The sequence below is a fragment of the Xiphias gladius genome, chromosome 6, assembly GCF_016859285.1.
Source record: "Xiphias gladius isolate SHS-SW01 ecotype Sanya breed wild chromosome 6, ASM1685928v1, whole genome shotgun sequence".
Taxonomy (NCBI): Eukaryota; Metazoa; Chordata; class Actinopteri; order Istiophoriformes; family Xiphiidae; genus Xiphias; species Xiphias gladius.
Window position 1 is genome coordinate 20,621,080 of NC_053405.1, and position 18,112 is coordinate 20,639,191.

Here is an 18,112-nt window from a genome sequence, read left to right on the forward strand (position 1 = left end):
ACCAAATAAATAAATAAATAAAAATCCAATATTACCAGAAAGCGGTCCCGCTCAGTGAACTGAAACATTTCCCTCAATGTCCTAAAACTACCAGAGATATTGAATGGAGAGTATTAAGTGTATGAAAAAAATCTTTGATGTCCGACAAATTAATTTTGTCTAACAGCATATATCATCATATCACACAGCCATAGCATTGGCCTCAACTGTCACTATATCTCAACCCACTGGAACCAATATGGGAGATTTTGGAGGACATCTGAGAAAACGCTCTCCACAACCATCAAAACACCAATGAGAGGATATCTTTTGGGAAATGTCGTTCATCTCTCCAGTAAAGTCCCAGAGCTTTGGAGAATTTGAAGCTGTTCTGGAGGCTCGCGGTGGCCCAACACCTACTAAGGCATTTTATATTGTTTTTTCATTCGATTTGTCACCCATCCTAATCTTATTAAGAGACTGGGTGGCCAATAGAAACACTGGAAAACTATCAACTGAGGGGTGGAAACATTGTAGTAGATATAAAACGGGATGATCTTTGGCTGCTTGTGTGTGTGCATACTATACATGCATACTATACTATACAGGGGCATTCCAATGTTTTAATCATCTAGAGTGCCGATCTTCCTGCCTCCGATGTTCATGTATGGAAGAACAGCGAGGGCACTGACAATGACCTTGCTTGTAACAGTCGATGACACACGCATGGGATAGGATGGTACGCTCTCTGGGAAATTACATTTTGTCACACTGTAAGGTGACACATGGGTTAGAGAAGAAAATGGAGGCTTGACCCTAACAGCTTGGGGCCACGGCAAATCACAATATCCTTAATACAGCACATACTGGCTGTCATGGTAGGATATCATTAATTTTGTTTCTCTACAGGAGGATTTTCTTTCTATATATAAAGCGCAGAGTGGTTCTTACGAAAGGGAAAAACTTGGGTTTATGTAAGAGTTGCAATGTTGGTCGAGGAGACTGACATTTTAGCCCTAGTTTCAGGAACATATAAAATTTTAGAGGCATTTTTGCTGATGTGAATTTCGTAATTTCTACTTGGACTACTATTAATCCACTCTTTCTCCTATAATCTCATTCTATTTCTGTTTTTTATTCCAAAATTTCCTCACACTCTTTCTTTCCCTTTCCCTGTTTCTTTCAGGCTCTTCTGCCCAATTACTGTCTAGTAGGAGACTGTTCTCCAGTGTGATGTACATCCTGCAGAAATAGACCCTATATACACATACATCCAGTATAGAATGACCTTATGCATGACAAAATGATAATTGGACTCGATCACTTACTTTAGTGAACCACATAATGAAATTACATCTGCAAAGACATTCGCTGCATCCTTTTCTTTCTTGTGTAAACAAATTTTAATCTCAATCTCATTCAGTCTTAATTAATTGCCTCGGATCATGGTTCATTTAGCATGAAAAGCCATGGTAGCATTAAATGAAAACCTCACAGGATTTCCTCCTCAACCATCTTCTCAGATTTCTAACTCATCCTGAAAGTTATCACATAATCCAGACAAAATTTGGAATTTTCTTTTCAAATTATAAAGATATAGTTCTTTAGGACATATGCATAACATACCCAATTAAACAAAAGGATTGAAGCACTCTCACTTCAACTTGATAACAACCCCCCACCCCCCACCATTTGCTGTGTGTCAGTAACAATAAAGATGCAGCCGACTTCTAAAGTATCCAGCTCATTCAAGCAACTAGGGGGATAAACTGGGAGGCTCCCATTAAGTGTTTCCTGCCCCAGGATTCAGTGTGTGACAGTCTGAGTTAAATTGAAATGACATCTCTCTCTCTCTCTTCCTAGTTCTCCCGCTCCTTTAAATGTGGTTGTTGAAGGAGCAGAGTTTTATTGACTTTCTGATTTTCTCAGCATTAGACTTAAATTAGTGGCCATGTCACTCAAAGTCAGTGGAATGGGAGTAAGGTTCAAAATTGACTCATGCTTCCAAAGCACAATTTAAAAAATCTGATCACTTCTTAACTACAAAATAGGAGTGAGACACAGTTGTCTCATGTAATATCCGGTTTTGGAAATCCATGATGCACTCTGTGTTACCACATGGTCATGTTTGTTGCTGTTTCAGAAGAAAACAAAAGGGAAGATGTGAGGGAAGCTCTGAATCACACTGGATAACACACACAACACATACACAAACACACAAAAAAGAACCTGTATATACGAAAAAAATGTATGTGTGTAGCCAGATACATACTTCTGTGATGAATATTTACCATCCAAGACAGCAAGTTTTCAGTGACTGAACTTCAAAATATTCTACGAATTCCATTATTTTTCTTTTTGTTTTAAAGTCCCAACAGAAGCAAATCCATTCATGTCTGGTACAGCCATCTTCCTAAATTGTATTAATATTGCAATGTCATCTTATAAAATCAAACTTTATGGCCAGGGATGCAGGTAAGACTAGACTTAGATAATTCCTGCTTTATTTGTATAAAACTAACAAATGCATTACATTTATGAAATCCAATCTGTTCCTCTTGGCCAGTGGACTTAGTTGAGGGGCGGCCAAAACAGCACAGAGTTTTTTTTTTATGGAGCATAAAGCCCCTAGTTGATGGCTTGAGCACATGATGCATGGCTGTCACTGTAAGCTGCGACGGAGGGAAACATAAATTGAATTGGCCCTCCTACTAATGGGCCATGTCAGGATGCGACAAGGCTTATACCGTATCTGTGTGTGCGTGTGTATGTGGTGTCCTGAGTGTATAGATCCTTGAGTTGACTTCAGCAGCATCCTTTAGCTCACTCACTGAAGAGCGGAGACAGATGTAGAGATAAACATGCACAAACAAACGCGCACTCACACACCCACAGCATACAGCGTGACGTGTGCATTAATGAAGGCATGGAGGAACTGAAGGGAAAGTCAGAATGGTTTACAACAGCAAACACGGTATTTTATGTCGTATAATAAATATTGCATGACTACAAAAGCAGAGACGAGGAATGTTCACATCGTCCATATTATAAAATGGATGATGTAAATCAGCATTTTTTTAAAAACTTGGATCCTGACGTCATTATGATTCACCAATAACACATCCTGTTTTCATTCTTGACCCTGGAAGTACTGCTTTCTTAAATTCTTAAATACTTAAATACTTCCGGCCATTTCTTACGTTCAACTATGAAGTGTGGTTCAGAAAAGCAAGTAAGTCAACCTTGAGTTAAATTTTATTTTTTGTCAAACTTCAGAGGATATATTTAATCTAGCAAACCTAAGTGTCCGAGACCCAAGTAGTCCAGGTCAGGCCTCAGTGATTGTCCAGGTTATGAAGTGAGCAGTTCCTCAAGTCGCTGTTTGATGTGTCAAGGCCCGGTGGATCAGTGCTCATCACCGAAGGCCCCAGGGGTCACAACTCCCTCCTGTCAAATCTATTCGGACATGCTGCTCTATTGCGCTTGAGGGGGAGGAAATGATGGGGGAAGGAGAAGCGGGAGTGCAGTTACATAATGGGTAATGCCCTCTGTCCATGTGCGGTGTCCACTGGCACATGGTGTATTGCCAAACAGTCAAGGGTGAATGGACAGATGAGGAGGGGGTGGGGTTGTGGTGGTGGTGTGTGTGTGTGTGTGTGTGTGTGTGTGTGTGTGTGTGTGTGTGTTTGTGTGTGTGTATGTGTGTGTGTGTGTGTGTGTGTGTGTGTGTGGGTATATATAATCAAAAAAAATATCCACATATTAGTGTTTAGGAGAAAAATAGCCATCCAAACAGGATTACAAACTGGAGTAAATTTGTCGCATTAACCAGTAAAGCGCTAGCAACAACTATCTGACTCCACAGTACCACCCACCATCCTGAGTAAGTTGTAACACCTTACCACCACGTGTTACCATTGGGAGCACATGAAAAACCAGTTAGCAAGCCAGCAGAGATAGTTAGCTAAATCTAGTTGGCTAAAAGTAACAATACATGGTTTATATACTGTAGATAGCTACAAAAGGACACATTTGGATAAATTAGCTGTAAGTATAAACCATTGATATAATTACCTAAAATTAATGGATAAACCTGTGAAATAGTTCAAATTATTAGCTAGTTAACAGTTAAAATAATTAGCTAAACGTACTAATAGATAAATGATTGAAATAGACAAAAGTAAAGGAGGAGAAATAATGAGCTAAAAGTAATGGTTAAACAGTGGTTTGTACTTTTGCCTCATAGCAAGAAGGATGCTCCGGCTTCCTCCCAGAGTCTAAAGACATGTAGGTTAGGTTAATTGGCGACCCTACAATTGCCCATAAGTGAGAATTTGAGCGTGACTGGTTGTTTTTTCTCTATATGTCAGCCCTGTGATAGACTGCTGACTTGTCGAAGGTGTGCCCCTACTTTTGCCCAGTGAAAGCTGAGATTGGCTTCCAACCCCCCTGCAAACCTTTGTAGGATGATAAGCGGTATAGCTAATGGAAGGATAGCTGGATAATGGTTAAACAGTTTAAATAGTTATCTAAAAGTAAGTAAGTGGCTGAAATAGCTAAAGTAGCCAAAGTAGCCTAACGGATAAACAGGAGAAATATTAGCTAAAACTAATCAATGGATGATTGAACCGTTTAGCTTCTGACAGTCCAAGCGGTAGTGGTAGGAATTCAAACCCCACCGAAACACTGACAATTCCATTGTAGAAAAAAATATCATAACAATATCCACTTTTTCTAGTGTTACTTATAATCCACTTGTAAATCAGTTGAAATGAACACATCTGGAACATGATGGGTGAAGTCGATGAAGGGGTACCTAAGTTAATCTGACAGGAATGTGGCAGTACATCAACGGTTGGGAACCACTGCTCTACAGTGTTTCTTATTAACATGCAGCATCCCTCTCTTATCTCACATTTACTGTATTTTCCTCTATTCTTGTCCCTTGACCTGCCAAACACACGGCTAACCAAACAACGTGCCAATTCCGATTAAGCAGAAAAAATACCAGCATGCTTTGTTTAACTCTTGAACCCACGGTAAACAGTTTGAATCCACATCTCTCTTTGGTCAGTAGGGTCTCTGCATGCCCTCCCTGGAGAAGATGCTTAGCGGCAGAGCTATTATGACATTTCTGTCTCAACACTGAGCACGATACTAACTGTTTACTCTGTGTTAGGTCAATATAAATTCATGCTGTCACTAGCATTTAGACTATCTTATACACACAATCTGTTTTGTCAGTGAGCCAAGTTCCAACCCATAGCTCTGTCTCCAGTCTGTTATCTGATGGACGTATTGCAGGCTGCAGTGCAGCACGGCTCAATTCATTGGTTAATGATGAACAAACAGTCAGGGGGTACGGGAGAGGGACGGGATGTTGGATGTGTTATCTTAGTCAAGCCTAGCAAGGTGTCGCCACACTGTTCATTATTTCACTGCTGTGAATCATGCAAGGAGAGGAGAATGAGAGCGATAGGAACTGATTGCTTCAGACGTCACATCACTGACAAAATACAGCTACATGTAACTGACACTACACAGAGACTCCAGCATAGTGAGTCTGCAGCTCATTTGCCCTTTCTCTCAGTTCTTCTCTTTAGTCTCTGTTTGAAGCAGAGCTGTGAGATGGCTTATGGCATCAATGCTACATACCAGATCTGGTGAGGACTGGAAGACATTTGTAGGAGGCGTGGTTAAAAAAATTCAAAATGCTGGAACATATGTTAAGACAGAAATGGACCTGGCCTTTACTGATCGATTTGGCTTGAACCAAAAAAATTCAGGAAACTACAAGTATTCTTCTGAGCCTTAAGGTTCAGGAGTTAAGAGGCACAATGTAAAGTGTTTTATAAATGGAAGCCTGGCTCTCCTATTGGACCTTGATCTAACTTTCCACCAAATTCCACTTTAATCTAGTAACATTTTTGTGATATATCAGCAGACTAACAGACGAACAGGCACAAATGGCACTGAAAGTATTACATTTTTCGCAGAGGTCGTAACGACCATAACAATGAGAAACATTGAAAATAGCAATTAATCAAACACAGTTCATTACAGGCATGCTTAAGAACAAGAATGAAATAATAAAAGACAAATTATCAAAGAATAAAAGGCAACGAAGACAAAAATAGAAAACATGATCAAAAGAAAAGTAACTTTAAAAATGAAATTAGATTTTAAAAAATGCATGGGGAAACAACACAAGGTTAAAAGTTGGCAAGATCAAAAGGCAATTACATAAAAAGCAAGTCTATGAGAGTGTGTCTGAGAAGTGGATTGAAGATATGGTGCTGAATTAGTGAGGCTGAGTTCTTTGGGCAGGGCAATCCACCAATCTGAGGTCGCCGAATGAAAAAAAAAAGAGAGTCAGTTGGATGTCAGGTAAAAACCTATTTAACAAGTGAGTAAAACTCAGGACAAAAAAGACCTGTTCATTACTGGGTTATTTAATCCAAAATACAAATAAAGAACTTTGTTTGTGGTGCTCCAAAGACTGAAAAATGACATTTAAAAAGTCAACATCAATATGACAGAACACGGGGACAATGGTTTTGAGAGGGACTATCTCTTCAGTAGAAAGTAGTTCTAGTCTATGGATTAGCCAGCGTGACGGGGTCATTGTCCCTGGAAGGAGATGTTTCAGTTGAATTTGTAAATGTAATTTATTAATCCTGTGAGAAACACAAAGGAAGTTCCATTCACCTGCTTTGTATTGTGATGGTGGAATAAGTATTTATGTATTTGGAGTGAACCGACCCTTTAAATTGTGCTTTGTCTTTGACTAACATCACTGATGTGAAACGGCGGTCACACAAAAGTGGCCCCTTGTTATGTGTTTGTGCGTGTCCACCATACACAATTATAAATGGAATTCAGTATGCTCAGTGATCATGGGGGGTGAACCCCAGATCCACTGAAAATGTGCCAATTCCCTGCCGTGTTTACCATGCTCATAAATCATACACATACATATAGTAGCTTCATTATAGTTTAAAGACCATCACAACCCTTCCCACAGGAGATCGGGTCTACTATAAACTCAACATCATCATGGATGGTCCCTGATATCATGACCTAGAAAATAAAGCAAGATGATTATCTCTCCAACATGATGCACAACCAAGCCACAAGAGTCAGAAAATAAACAGAATAAAACTATATTTTGACTACGACTCAGAAAGAGAGAAGAAAACCTGACCAGGCTTCAACTAGACAACAAAGCTTGACCAATCATTCTGATGTATATGTGTGTGTCTGCATGCATGTATATGATTGATATTGCTTAAGATCTGCACATCACCCAGGATGTAAGGAGGCTAACAAGACACAGAGCACCATGGACACTGTGGCCTTGTAAAGTGGGAGTGTGCTCCCCTCCCTGGCTTGCAGACACCCAGCGCTTTGATCTGCTGTTGTACGGAGATGACAGAGGGGCTGAGGCCCAGCGCGCTGCAGCCATGAATATCGAACTAATAGAACAGATGCCATTCCTATCAAAGTGTCTTGGAATCAAATAAGAAAACCCTCTCTGTTCATATCAAATGTGATAACATTATCCACATCGTTGTAAAGGACAAACACTGTAGACTAAATCTCCTCATGGAATCTCCTTCTGGCTTGTTGCTTGGCCATCTGGGTACAGGTAAGGTAATCCTGAAGATAACACCCTGATTTATATTACCAGTGATCCAAAGATAGACCGGAGTAAAACCATCTCTCCTATTTTTTCTGTTTTTATTTTTCCACAAAGCAACAGAATTACTAGCTATCAAGCTGTACTATTTACTCAGACACTTTGATTTAAAGGGTCGGGTCACCCAAATTACAAAATAAACCTGATTTGCAGTGGTATCTAGCCATGCAGATAGATTAAGATTAATATGTTCATTTATTTTTGAGATATCCGCCTCTGAGATTTTTGCCACCACCCCAATAAGATGGAGGTGTTGCAATTAAATTTTGTTTGTGGTGCCAACACAATTGAAAAATCAAATCAAGAAATATTAAAAGCAAATTCTCTTTCCAGAAAAAGTGTCACGGTAACTCCACAGAAAACACAGCCGGCAGTTTTCATAGGGATTATTTCTTCAGAAGAAAGTAGTTCCAAAGACTACAACACGGCCTGTGGATTATTTGGAGTAACTAGGACATTGTTTCTGAAAAGATATGTTGTTGTTGGATTTATTAAAAGAATGGTTTGATATTGGGAATTAACCTGAGTTGCTTTCTTGCCAAGAGTTGGATAAGAAGATTTATACCCCTCTCATATCTGTCTATCAAGTATGAAGCCAGAGCCTGGAGCAGATTACTTTAGTTTAAAGACTGGAAGCAGGTGATAATAGCCAGCCTGGAAGAAATTGTTACCGTAAGTAACACCCTGTGAAAATACAACTTGTCATTGCTACATTTTTGTCAGAATACAGATAAAACAAACACCATAAAACATGTTAATTAGTGAGCCTTAGTGGTGCTAGAAGGCATGTTTTTTAAAACTTTGTACAGTGCTAGCTGTTTCCCCCTGTTTCCTGTGTTCATGCTAAAATAAGGTAATGGCCCCCTGGCTCTAGCTTCATACTGAAAGCTCACACACACGAGAGAGGTATCGATTTTCTCATCTAACTCTCAGGAAGAAAGTCTCAGATATATACAGATATCCTACTACAACCTGGACAAATAAAACACAGTTATCTGCTTGTTTACGAACTACAGGGGTAAGAGAGAAAACCTTTTTTTTCCTTGGTAATTTGTTTGAAATGACCATTAATCTGCTATCAGTTTGCTGATTTAGTCTCAAACATAACAGCTTGATTTCGGGTGGTAGACATCTAGTGAAAGAAGGCAGTGCAACAAAAACGAGACTAACCTTTTCCTGGTATTGCCGTCTAGATGAGTCCAGAGACTGGATGAGTGCAGTTGCGTGGCCAATGAACATGGCATAGCAGGTGGCCCCTACGATCATACTGAGCATGGTCAGCCAGATGTCCGACATGCTCTCTGGGGCTTGTCTTCCATATCCAATGCACAGCATGTGGCTCATGGCCTTAAAGAGGGCGAAAGAGTAGAGCTCGCTCCACGAGTCATTCTGTAGGAAGAGAGATGGAGGGAGGGCAAAAAAATGAGAGAATTGGTGAAAAAAAAAATTGGGAAAACAAAATACATGGAAGGAGGAAGAGATGGGAGAGAAAAATCAGGGTTATTCTGTTCTCCTAGAATAGCTCCTTACTTTTGTACTTTTACTTTTATGCTACAGTGGTTTTGACCTGATGACCTGAGCCTGTCCTCTCTGTCAAAGGTATACTGTTGAGGCACGTTGCAGTGAAAATTTATACAAGTTAGAGTGTGACAGAAGTGGTGATAGAAAGAGAGAATTAAAGAATGAGAGGGCTAAAGAGAAAGACATTCCTTAAAAGTATATGGCTCTGTGTCTGGTGGTGGTTACGAGTTTGGTGGAGAGCCTATTCATCATCACTGAGCAGCCTTGCCTTATCTTGGCCAAGGAGAAGGAGATGAGGAAAAAAGCGAGTGTTAATGAGCAGCCCGTACATCTGCCTGCTCCAGTCTGCCTTTGAGTGGGGCTCACACACTCAGTAAACTCTAATTCTCCCAGGTTAGAGTCATTCAAAAGCCCTTCACAGACTCCGCTGAACCCTCACATTCTCCCCTCAAACAGCTCTGGCTCACACACTGTCAAGAGTTTACCACACAATGTGTGTGTGAGTGTTTCTTGTGGGATGAGTCTTGTCGCCAGTCACTGATGGCTGGCTGGATTCTTATCTGATTTGTATTTTTCCAGGGTCATTTGCATTTCATTTGAGATTCAAATTTGGTTGGTTTTGGAGGAGGTGAAAAAGGACGAACTGGCAAGGGGCTGCTGTCAGATGTTTGAAAATTAGTGTTTAGAAAAGTGATTTGAAGAACCAAAGAGAAAGAAGATGAGATTTTAAAGGCACTTAGCCTTCAAGAGGCAGGAAACTCAGCCTTGGTGTCAGGCTGTGAGCTTGGCTCCAGTCTCGAGCATGGTCCAATTTTTTCAATTTTGCTTTGAGCTGTCAGCTGGATCAGTTGATTGGATTTGTTGGAGGAGATAAATTGGGCCTTCTAATCTCAGACAAAAGACAGAGAAACCCATGACAACAGTTTGAAACATTTAAGATTTTATGCGCCATCATCATATTTCCAGTTTTGTTGTTATTTCTGTAGGATGTAGCCTTGCAAATGCAGTCCTTGTCTCACTATTATCCAAAGCCCTTAAGCCCATTAATAATAAATATTTCCTACAAGTCGTGAAAGAACATTTTAGCACTCCAACCTCAGTCTGAGCCTCATTCCCATTGCCCCAGGTGGTGAACAGCCCTGGAGCTGAATCCCTTCAGTCAGCCATCAACATGCTGGCAACATTGCTGATGGATGAACAGCAGGAGTAGGAGGCTCTAACCCAGAGCCGGAACACAGAAATAAACACCTTTTTACACATGGCTACATCTGTCTGTCTCTGATTGTAGCTTACTCACACACACACCTGATCCAGATAAATATACAGTACATACAGTCTTTCAGTAGGCAGACACGGCACCACAAAATACCCTTAAGGCACAGTACGATGCGCTAAACAAAGAAAAATAGAACAGAGAAGACAAATAAATTAAAAAATTAGTACTAATAAATCGATCCATTCATACTCCTTGGGTTGATCAAATCAAGACCACACCCTTGATAAAATCAAGAAATAGCCCTTAGCTTGTCCGTCTGTGATCTATACAACAACTCCTGATAATAAAATAGGCCACTTACTACTGTCACATGCTGTTGTGTCATTTATAAATCATTGCCGTAAATCTTTGGCAACCTGCCTGTGGACTGTTGACTATCTTGGCATAGATACAGGATGAGACAGTATAACTCATCTGTGGGTTTCAGATGCATTACTATTAGTCTGTCTGTGTGACTGTGTGAGTGTTGGTGAAAAAGCCCGCAGGTATAAATCACCTCATCCCCCATGTATTCCTAGAGATGTTTTTGTCCAAGTCAAAGGTGAGTCTCCAGTTTCTGCTCTGATTCCCATGCATATGTGTGTGTGTGTGTGTGTGTGTGTGTGTGTGTGTGTGTGTGTGTGTGTGTGTGTGTGTGTGTGTGTGTGTGTGTGTATATATATATATATATATATATATATATATATATATATATTGAAACAAGTGAATGCATTTGTTTCATACAGTGTTTACATATACAGATATGATATATAAAAAAGTAAAATTATATACATTGTGTCTAGTGATTTTTACATATATGCTTTAGAAATAGTAGAAATAGCTTAGCTTAAAGACTGGAAACACAGGGAAACAGCCAGCCTACCTCACATGTTTTTTCTCATTTGTTTTATCCATGTAAGTAAGTGTAAAAACGACAAATTTTGGAGGGATTATGAATCAGACTATTTCTTGGCCTGGTGCAGTAATTTTGTAGACTTGTACTGGTTGCCTAGCAACCTCACTAGGACAACAAGACTCTAGATGTAAAATGATAATTAGTGAGCTTTGGAGGTACTGGTAGGTGGATTTTGTTACCGTTGGACAGAGCAAGGCTAGCTTTTTCCCACTGTTCCCTGTCTTTATGCTAAGCTAAGTTAACCGTCTGCTGGCCATAGCCTTATATTCAACGGGCAGATATGCAAGTGGTATTGTTCTTCTTATTAAATGTCTAACTCTCTGCAAGAAAGCGAATAAGCGTATACTCCATAATGTTGAACTATTCCTTTGCATGTGACTGCATAAGCAGGATAACCCACACTGACCAGCTTTAACCAGTCTGGGTTTAAGTTTGAGATAAATTCTGAATAACACTGACACAGTGTACAGTTGTCTCCTACTGTTGAAAATTACAACCTTCACAGTAACACAATAAACTAATTCTACAGAGATACCACCCTGAATGAGGAAAGGAAAAAGAAAGAGGAAACAAATGAAATTATCTCTTGTGTTCATTTTATTTGCCACTGGTCTTCACTGAGCAGTGTGGATGATAGCTAATCGTATATTATATATTTAAGGAAGAACCCAAAGGGAGTATGGGTCATCTGTGATGCATGATAGCCTAATTATAGAATAGCGATTGTACGTGCACGCTGGCACACCGATCTGGGTACACATGCTGTCTGACTTGTATTTGTGTGTGTGCTTGATTTGTGCCAGTCACGCCATTCGGCATTTGTTCTGACAGTGTGCAGTCCCTCACTGACAGTCTAAAACTGACATGGTGGGGTTCGTTTGAAAGGACTCACATTCAGAATTCTAATATGCAAACTGCCATAAAAGAGCTTGTTAGCAACGTTAAGATTCATTATTTAGAGCCAGTGGGTTTGTGTGTACATTCATTATTTAAAACTAAATGAGTACAAAAAGTTGTAAGATGGTTTGGTGTCTGCTGGAATTAATGTTAACAATGTTAATGAAGAATATAGCATATCATCTTCTTCTCTTTTTCTAAACTACTAGCTTTTAGTCAAACTTAGGCATGGTACCAAATACTTTTTTCAGAGGCTTTCTCTGAATGTAACTAGCAGTCTATTAAAAGGTATATTTCAGTCTGTCAAAGTGGTGGACCAACCAACCAACTTCGTTATCCCCTAACCGCTAGCATTGCTAAAATTAAGCAGGAGCACTTGTATCATTAATTGACTTCATCATATGTGAAGTGGATGCTATTAAATTATGTGTCAGGATTTGCAAGATTGGGTTTGAGTTCATTAGCTTTTAATTGGTATTTCTCCTTTGACATATCAAGAGGAAGGAGTTCAGCATCATGTGCTCAAGGAACTACTTCGACATAATGAAAAAGATCAGATAAAATTATGTGTTTAATTGTTTGCTATACTAACAACATTTTATAAGCTGTCTGCATATTTAGGTCATTTCAGTCCTCCCTCTTATATTCTATTGTACTTTAAATATTGTTAACTTCTGCCTCCATCCAAAACAAATGTTAAAGATCCAATGAGAAGTGTTGCCTTGTAAATCGTCGTCACACCCTTCCTAAAAAGTTCAGGCGTACAAGTGTACCTGGGAGTCATTTAAGTTTACGAGGAGAAACTCTTTTGCAGAGGAGGAGCAGGTTCAGTCTGGCCCTCAGGTCCTCTGAGGACAACACCATCATGGGCTGTGTCCTTCAGAGGATCCAGCCTCTGAACTGAGACACAGCTGTAGATTTCAGACTGCTGCTGGTGTGTACCCATGTGCATCCGGAGAATGTGTCCTGTTGATGATGCAAGCTGTGGCCACATGACTGGAGCCCAAAGCATCTGTTCTGCTATGGTCTTGACAAGTATGAGGCCAGTCTTTTTTGTAATACTAAAAGAAGACGATATTAATAGTACTGGGAAGAGCTGATTGCTTTTTTAGCCATGCTAACAGCGTGACTCGATGGATGGTAATGTCGATCTGTGGCCCTCACCTCTGCATGGCCATGATATTCTTTACAGGTATTCGTGTCCCCCTCAGGTTGAATTGTAATAACTTTGGTAATCCTGTGACTTGTCTTCTAGCAACATCATCAGGTCAAAACCAAGTATCTTAAAAACTAACATTCCCATCAGCCTCAGCTGTACTTTGTATTTATTGCTAATTATGTTAGCAGTACCACAAAAAATTTTACCATGCTAACACTTGCTAAACTAAGGTGATGAACATAGTAAACATTACACCTGCTAAACATTAGCCTGTTAGCACTGTAATTGTGACCTTGTTAGCATGTTAAAGTTAGCATTTAGCTCAATACACTGCTGTGCCTAAGTACAGCCTCATAGAATCACTAACATGGCTGTAGACAGTCTTGTTAAAAAGTGAAACACAAGGTTTCATACATTTTTCCATCCTAAAAAGATTATATTTAAGAGATAAAAATTAGTAAAACCGTCTATTCTTTGTCTGAGTCAATCGATGTTTGAAAACAGTATTATCTTTCTTACTTTTTACAGAGTTTGAGTTGCTTTTAATTCTACTAATCTTTCAAAATATAAAGACAAAACTACATTCACTGCATCTCACTGCATAGCAAAATATGACAAGACAACTTTCCTTCTTAAAATGGGGTTGGTTTCACAGGGGCAACTTGCCCCACAAAGATGACAGCTCCGACCAGGTTGTGAAGCTATTTTTTTTAACCACCTACCACATGGTTTGACCTAGCAAATCAAAAATAAGTTCAGATTGGAGCTAATAATCCTCTTTGACAAAAATAGATGTATATGGATACCCGCAACATAGTAATAACCCCCCTGACTTAGTTTGCTTGGATTTAAAATGCATTTTAATTCATGAAGAGGACATAAAATTACTTTACCTCAAAGTTTCATTACTCTGCAATAAATAGACTATGTGAGGCAGCATAAAACATTCATTCCCTGAACTCAACCAGGATAAATGTGCATGAGCAGTCTCTCATTAAAGAGACACAAATATCCTGGGACTACCTGAATAAATCAAGGATTCAATCAATTTCCACACGCCAGCTCCACATCACACACAGTACTGTATCACTCACTTTAATGTTTCATCTCTGGAGAATGTATTTAAGAAATTGACTTTGTGTTACTGAGATCGCTTTTTACTACACGTACAAAATTAGTCCTGAAAGGAGCTGTCGGATCATAAGAGGACACAAACACACCAACACCTCCACACACGGATCTCAAACAGCAACTGTCCATTACTCTTATGGGCGCAGACAGGCCTGCCTGCCAGTTAGTTCGCTTCGGTAATTGAACGAATGGAGGATATCCTTATTGACTTTCAAAGCAGGAGGGTTTCTTGAAGTGCACATGTGCACGCGTGCATAGATAATAAAGCCACATAGATTGGTGCACTATTGCAATTACAGCAACTCTTCTTCTTCTGGGAGACACAGTTAAATGTCTCCCAGCAGCCTAAATACTAAATACAGAAGCAGAGTTCAGACTGAAGCAGAGAGAAGTTGAGAAGAAGAGAAAAGCTTCATTCTAATGCCACTGATTTAACAGCCAGTCAGGCTGAGGTAGATGGGACAAAACCACCTGTCAACCACATAACAGAGAGTCACTTACATAACATGCTACGATGATGTGGTCTCTTGTGATCACGATTCTGCAGGAGCCTGATTGTCGGGCTTATAATAAACACCTCTGTCTACTGCAGGCACATCTTTTACAGGTCACAGATATTGTTCTTGAGTGTTTGGACGCAGAGCTGAATACATTACAGGAGGGAAAAGAGTCGTAAGAACGACTTTGGTTATCGTCTTTCACACATTATTACATACCGAAAAGGCTCAAACAAACAAAAACAGACACACGTATACATATGAAAGCACGTATAAAGGTGCATACAACATTGCCTCTGAGCAAGTGAGGGAATCATGTGTTGTTTCTATACAAAGGCAATCTGGCTGTATTTCCATAGCCTAAGTGCACGGATGATGCAAAAAGGAAAGTACAGTGGGGTCCAGTTAATGTCCAGTGCAGGCAGACAGCCAGTCAGCCTGAAGTGAAGCTTGAGGAGGAGGATCACTTAACCCTGCATCTCTTATTCAAAGCTGCTTTGAAAGGATCCCTGATCTTGATTACCCAAAGATGGCAGCAGCACAGCCCACCAGGCGGCCACGCCCACACGGGTGTTCACTGGCATTGTGGTATCGAGCTTGGAAAATGACAAACAGGCATAAACAACAGGCATCAAGCTTAGGCATGAAAGAGAAAAGTGAACATAAACACAGCGAGGAGCAAAATGCGAGACAAGCAATGAAACAAGTCAGGACATGTGGTGGGATGGGGGGGCAGGAGGAATTCATGTATGAAAGCATAGAGAACATATATTTTCTCTGCATTCATACCCTTCGGTGATAATTAACATTATAGAAAAAAATTAGCTTTATAGAAAACCGCTTGTTCTCTGAGAAATCGGAAAACATCAACATCAACACAAAATGTCGCTTTGAATTGGAGTTTAATGCTAATAAGAGACTATCACCGCATTTATATTTGCGACTGTGAACTAAGAGAACAACTCCAGATGCCAGGGGAGCAGGCATGTTTGAGCAGAGGAAAGTGGGGGTCAGTAACTGCAAACTGCAATAGCTTAAATCAAGTTTATGATATCTCTGATGTTTACTGCATCTAAGTCAGAAGTGATTTATGGAGTTGGCGCACAGCAGTGGGCTTGTTGCTGGCCTCCACAAACATAGGAAAGACATCCCTGTGTGTAGAGAGCGGGAGAGTGAGAAAAAACAAAGATGGCCAGAGATGAAACCAGAAATGGAACGAGAGAGAAGCAACAGTGATGTCCCCCAGGGTCAGTGGGTGTGAGATCCATCTGTTCCTGGAGATCACAGACACCCGAACACCCATACACACACACAAACACACACAAACATCCCCCCACACAAACACACACACACACACACACACACACACACACACACACTTATGCACGCAAGCACACACACCAGTGTGTCATGGTACACAGTGTTATCAGAGGACTATTTTCAAGGCCTGAATGGCACAAATCTATGTGCCAAAATTAGAAAGTTCGTTCTCAACATATTAAACTTTTTTTTTAGCGACAGCAGCGTTGGGTGGCTAAGGAAAAAGCCTGCACCTGACAAAAGCATGAAGAAGGAATTATTCAGTCTGCTAAAACTCCTTAGACGCAGCAAAGATATGATGTGAAGTTCCCTCCAATAAATAGTTTAGGCAATCTCGCAAGCCAGTTAAAATTATTTGCACCTTCTGACCCTACAGCAACAAGTAGCCGTCAAGCAGTAGCATCTTTGTTGATTGGTTTACAGGTCAGATGATGTCAATGTCGATCAGGAAACCGTATTTTCCCCACTAATGACAACTACTTCTCCACAGCTTTACCCAATCAGTTTTCCACATTCTTCCAGCAGTTATTCCCTCTCCTGTCAATGCAACCTGTCCTCTCCCAGTCCCAAACCATTTATCTTATTAGTGTGATTCTGTTTCTCTGTGGTTACACCCCAATCATGTCACCATTGTGTTTGTTCCACTCTTTTCGCAAAGATACGCCCAAACTAATCATAACCTCTTTTTCAAATGTACAGTGTAAGAAGCCTATACATTCTGTGTAGGTCACAGCCCTTCATTAAGTTCTCACCAGCCCTTCTCACGTACATGAACTCTCCTGCACCATCACTCTCACTGTTATAACATGTAACATGTTGCAGCCAGTTCTAGAGTTTAAGCCTAATTATTCTGTATCTGTATATAATTAACATAAATAGTCTGTGATGCTGGTCTCTTTTGGTTGAATTAATAAGAGGCCTATCACTCTATCAGCAGTCTAGACAGTGAGATATTTTTCTGCATGCACAAACATACCATATGTGTATATACAGTATGTGTAAAATACAGTATAGAAGATAAAAAAAAACGTATTGAGTGATAGGCCAAGCAAGCACACGTGTTACACTGCTCATATCCCCTGACTTTCCTGTGCCTCTGGCCATGTCAGTCACCAACTCCCACTCTGTTATCTCCAATACAGAACGTAGAGTCAGACACGAAGGAAATGGTTAAGTCTGAAATGATAAATACCCAAAGAGGGAAAAATGTTACCTGATGTTCCTCAGGATTTTTGTGTGTTTCCTCAGTAGGGTTCAAAATTTTCAATGAATGTCCCTCAGGTAGTCAATGGTTTATAAAACAGCCAGTAATTTCAGATTATTCCATTAATATGAAATGATGTGAACATACTGTTGGCACCAGTCCTTGTCCATTTTTAGGGAAAGGTCCTAATTCAAAAGCAGACCACAGCAGGGGTGTTGAGGCACAACCCTCTGCATCCCAGTAAGGATCTTTGTGTTTGCCCCACAGAACTTAATTTTGAAATTCTACGCAGTTTTGGGCAAACTTGTCTATAATGCAAAGCCTCTAGATATTCTTCATCTGATATAATGTTGCAGCCATAACATGTATCTTGAGTTTGGAATATTTCCTATATTATGAATATCGTACATCTTCAACATAGTGCTGTAACAAGCGGATAAAGAATGGACACCCAGTTGTGGGTTTATTAGGGACACCAGGGTAAAACTGATTCAGTCTCATACAACAGTGCTGCAAGAAATCCCACCTTCATGA

General features: G+C 40.0%; 1 protein-coding gene across 1 annotated transcript in view; it reads right to left on the reverse strand.

Moving 5' to 3' along the window:
* The window catches only part of hcn2b (hyperpolarization activated cyclic nucleotide-gated potassium channel 2b), a 43,442-nt gene that overhangs the window by 15,930 nt on the left and 9,400 nt on the right, over positions 1-18,112 (reverse strand). The window contains exon 4 of the mRNA XM_040128381.1: positions 8,849-9,067. Coding sequence (XP_039984315.1) covers positions 8,849-9,067 — 219 coding nt within the window. The remainder of the gene's footprint in view (positions 1-8,848; positions 9,068-18,112) is intronic.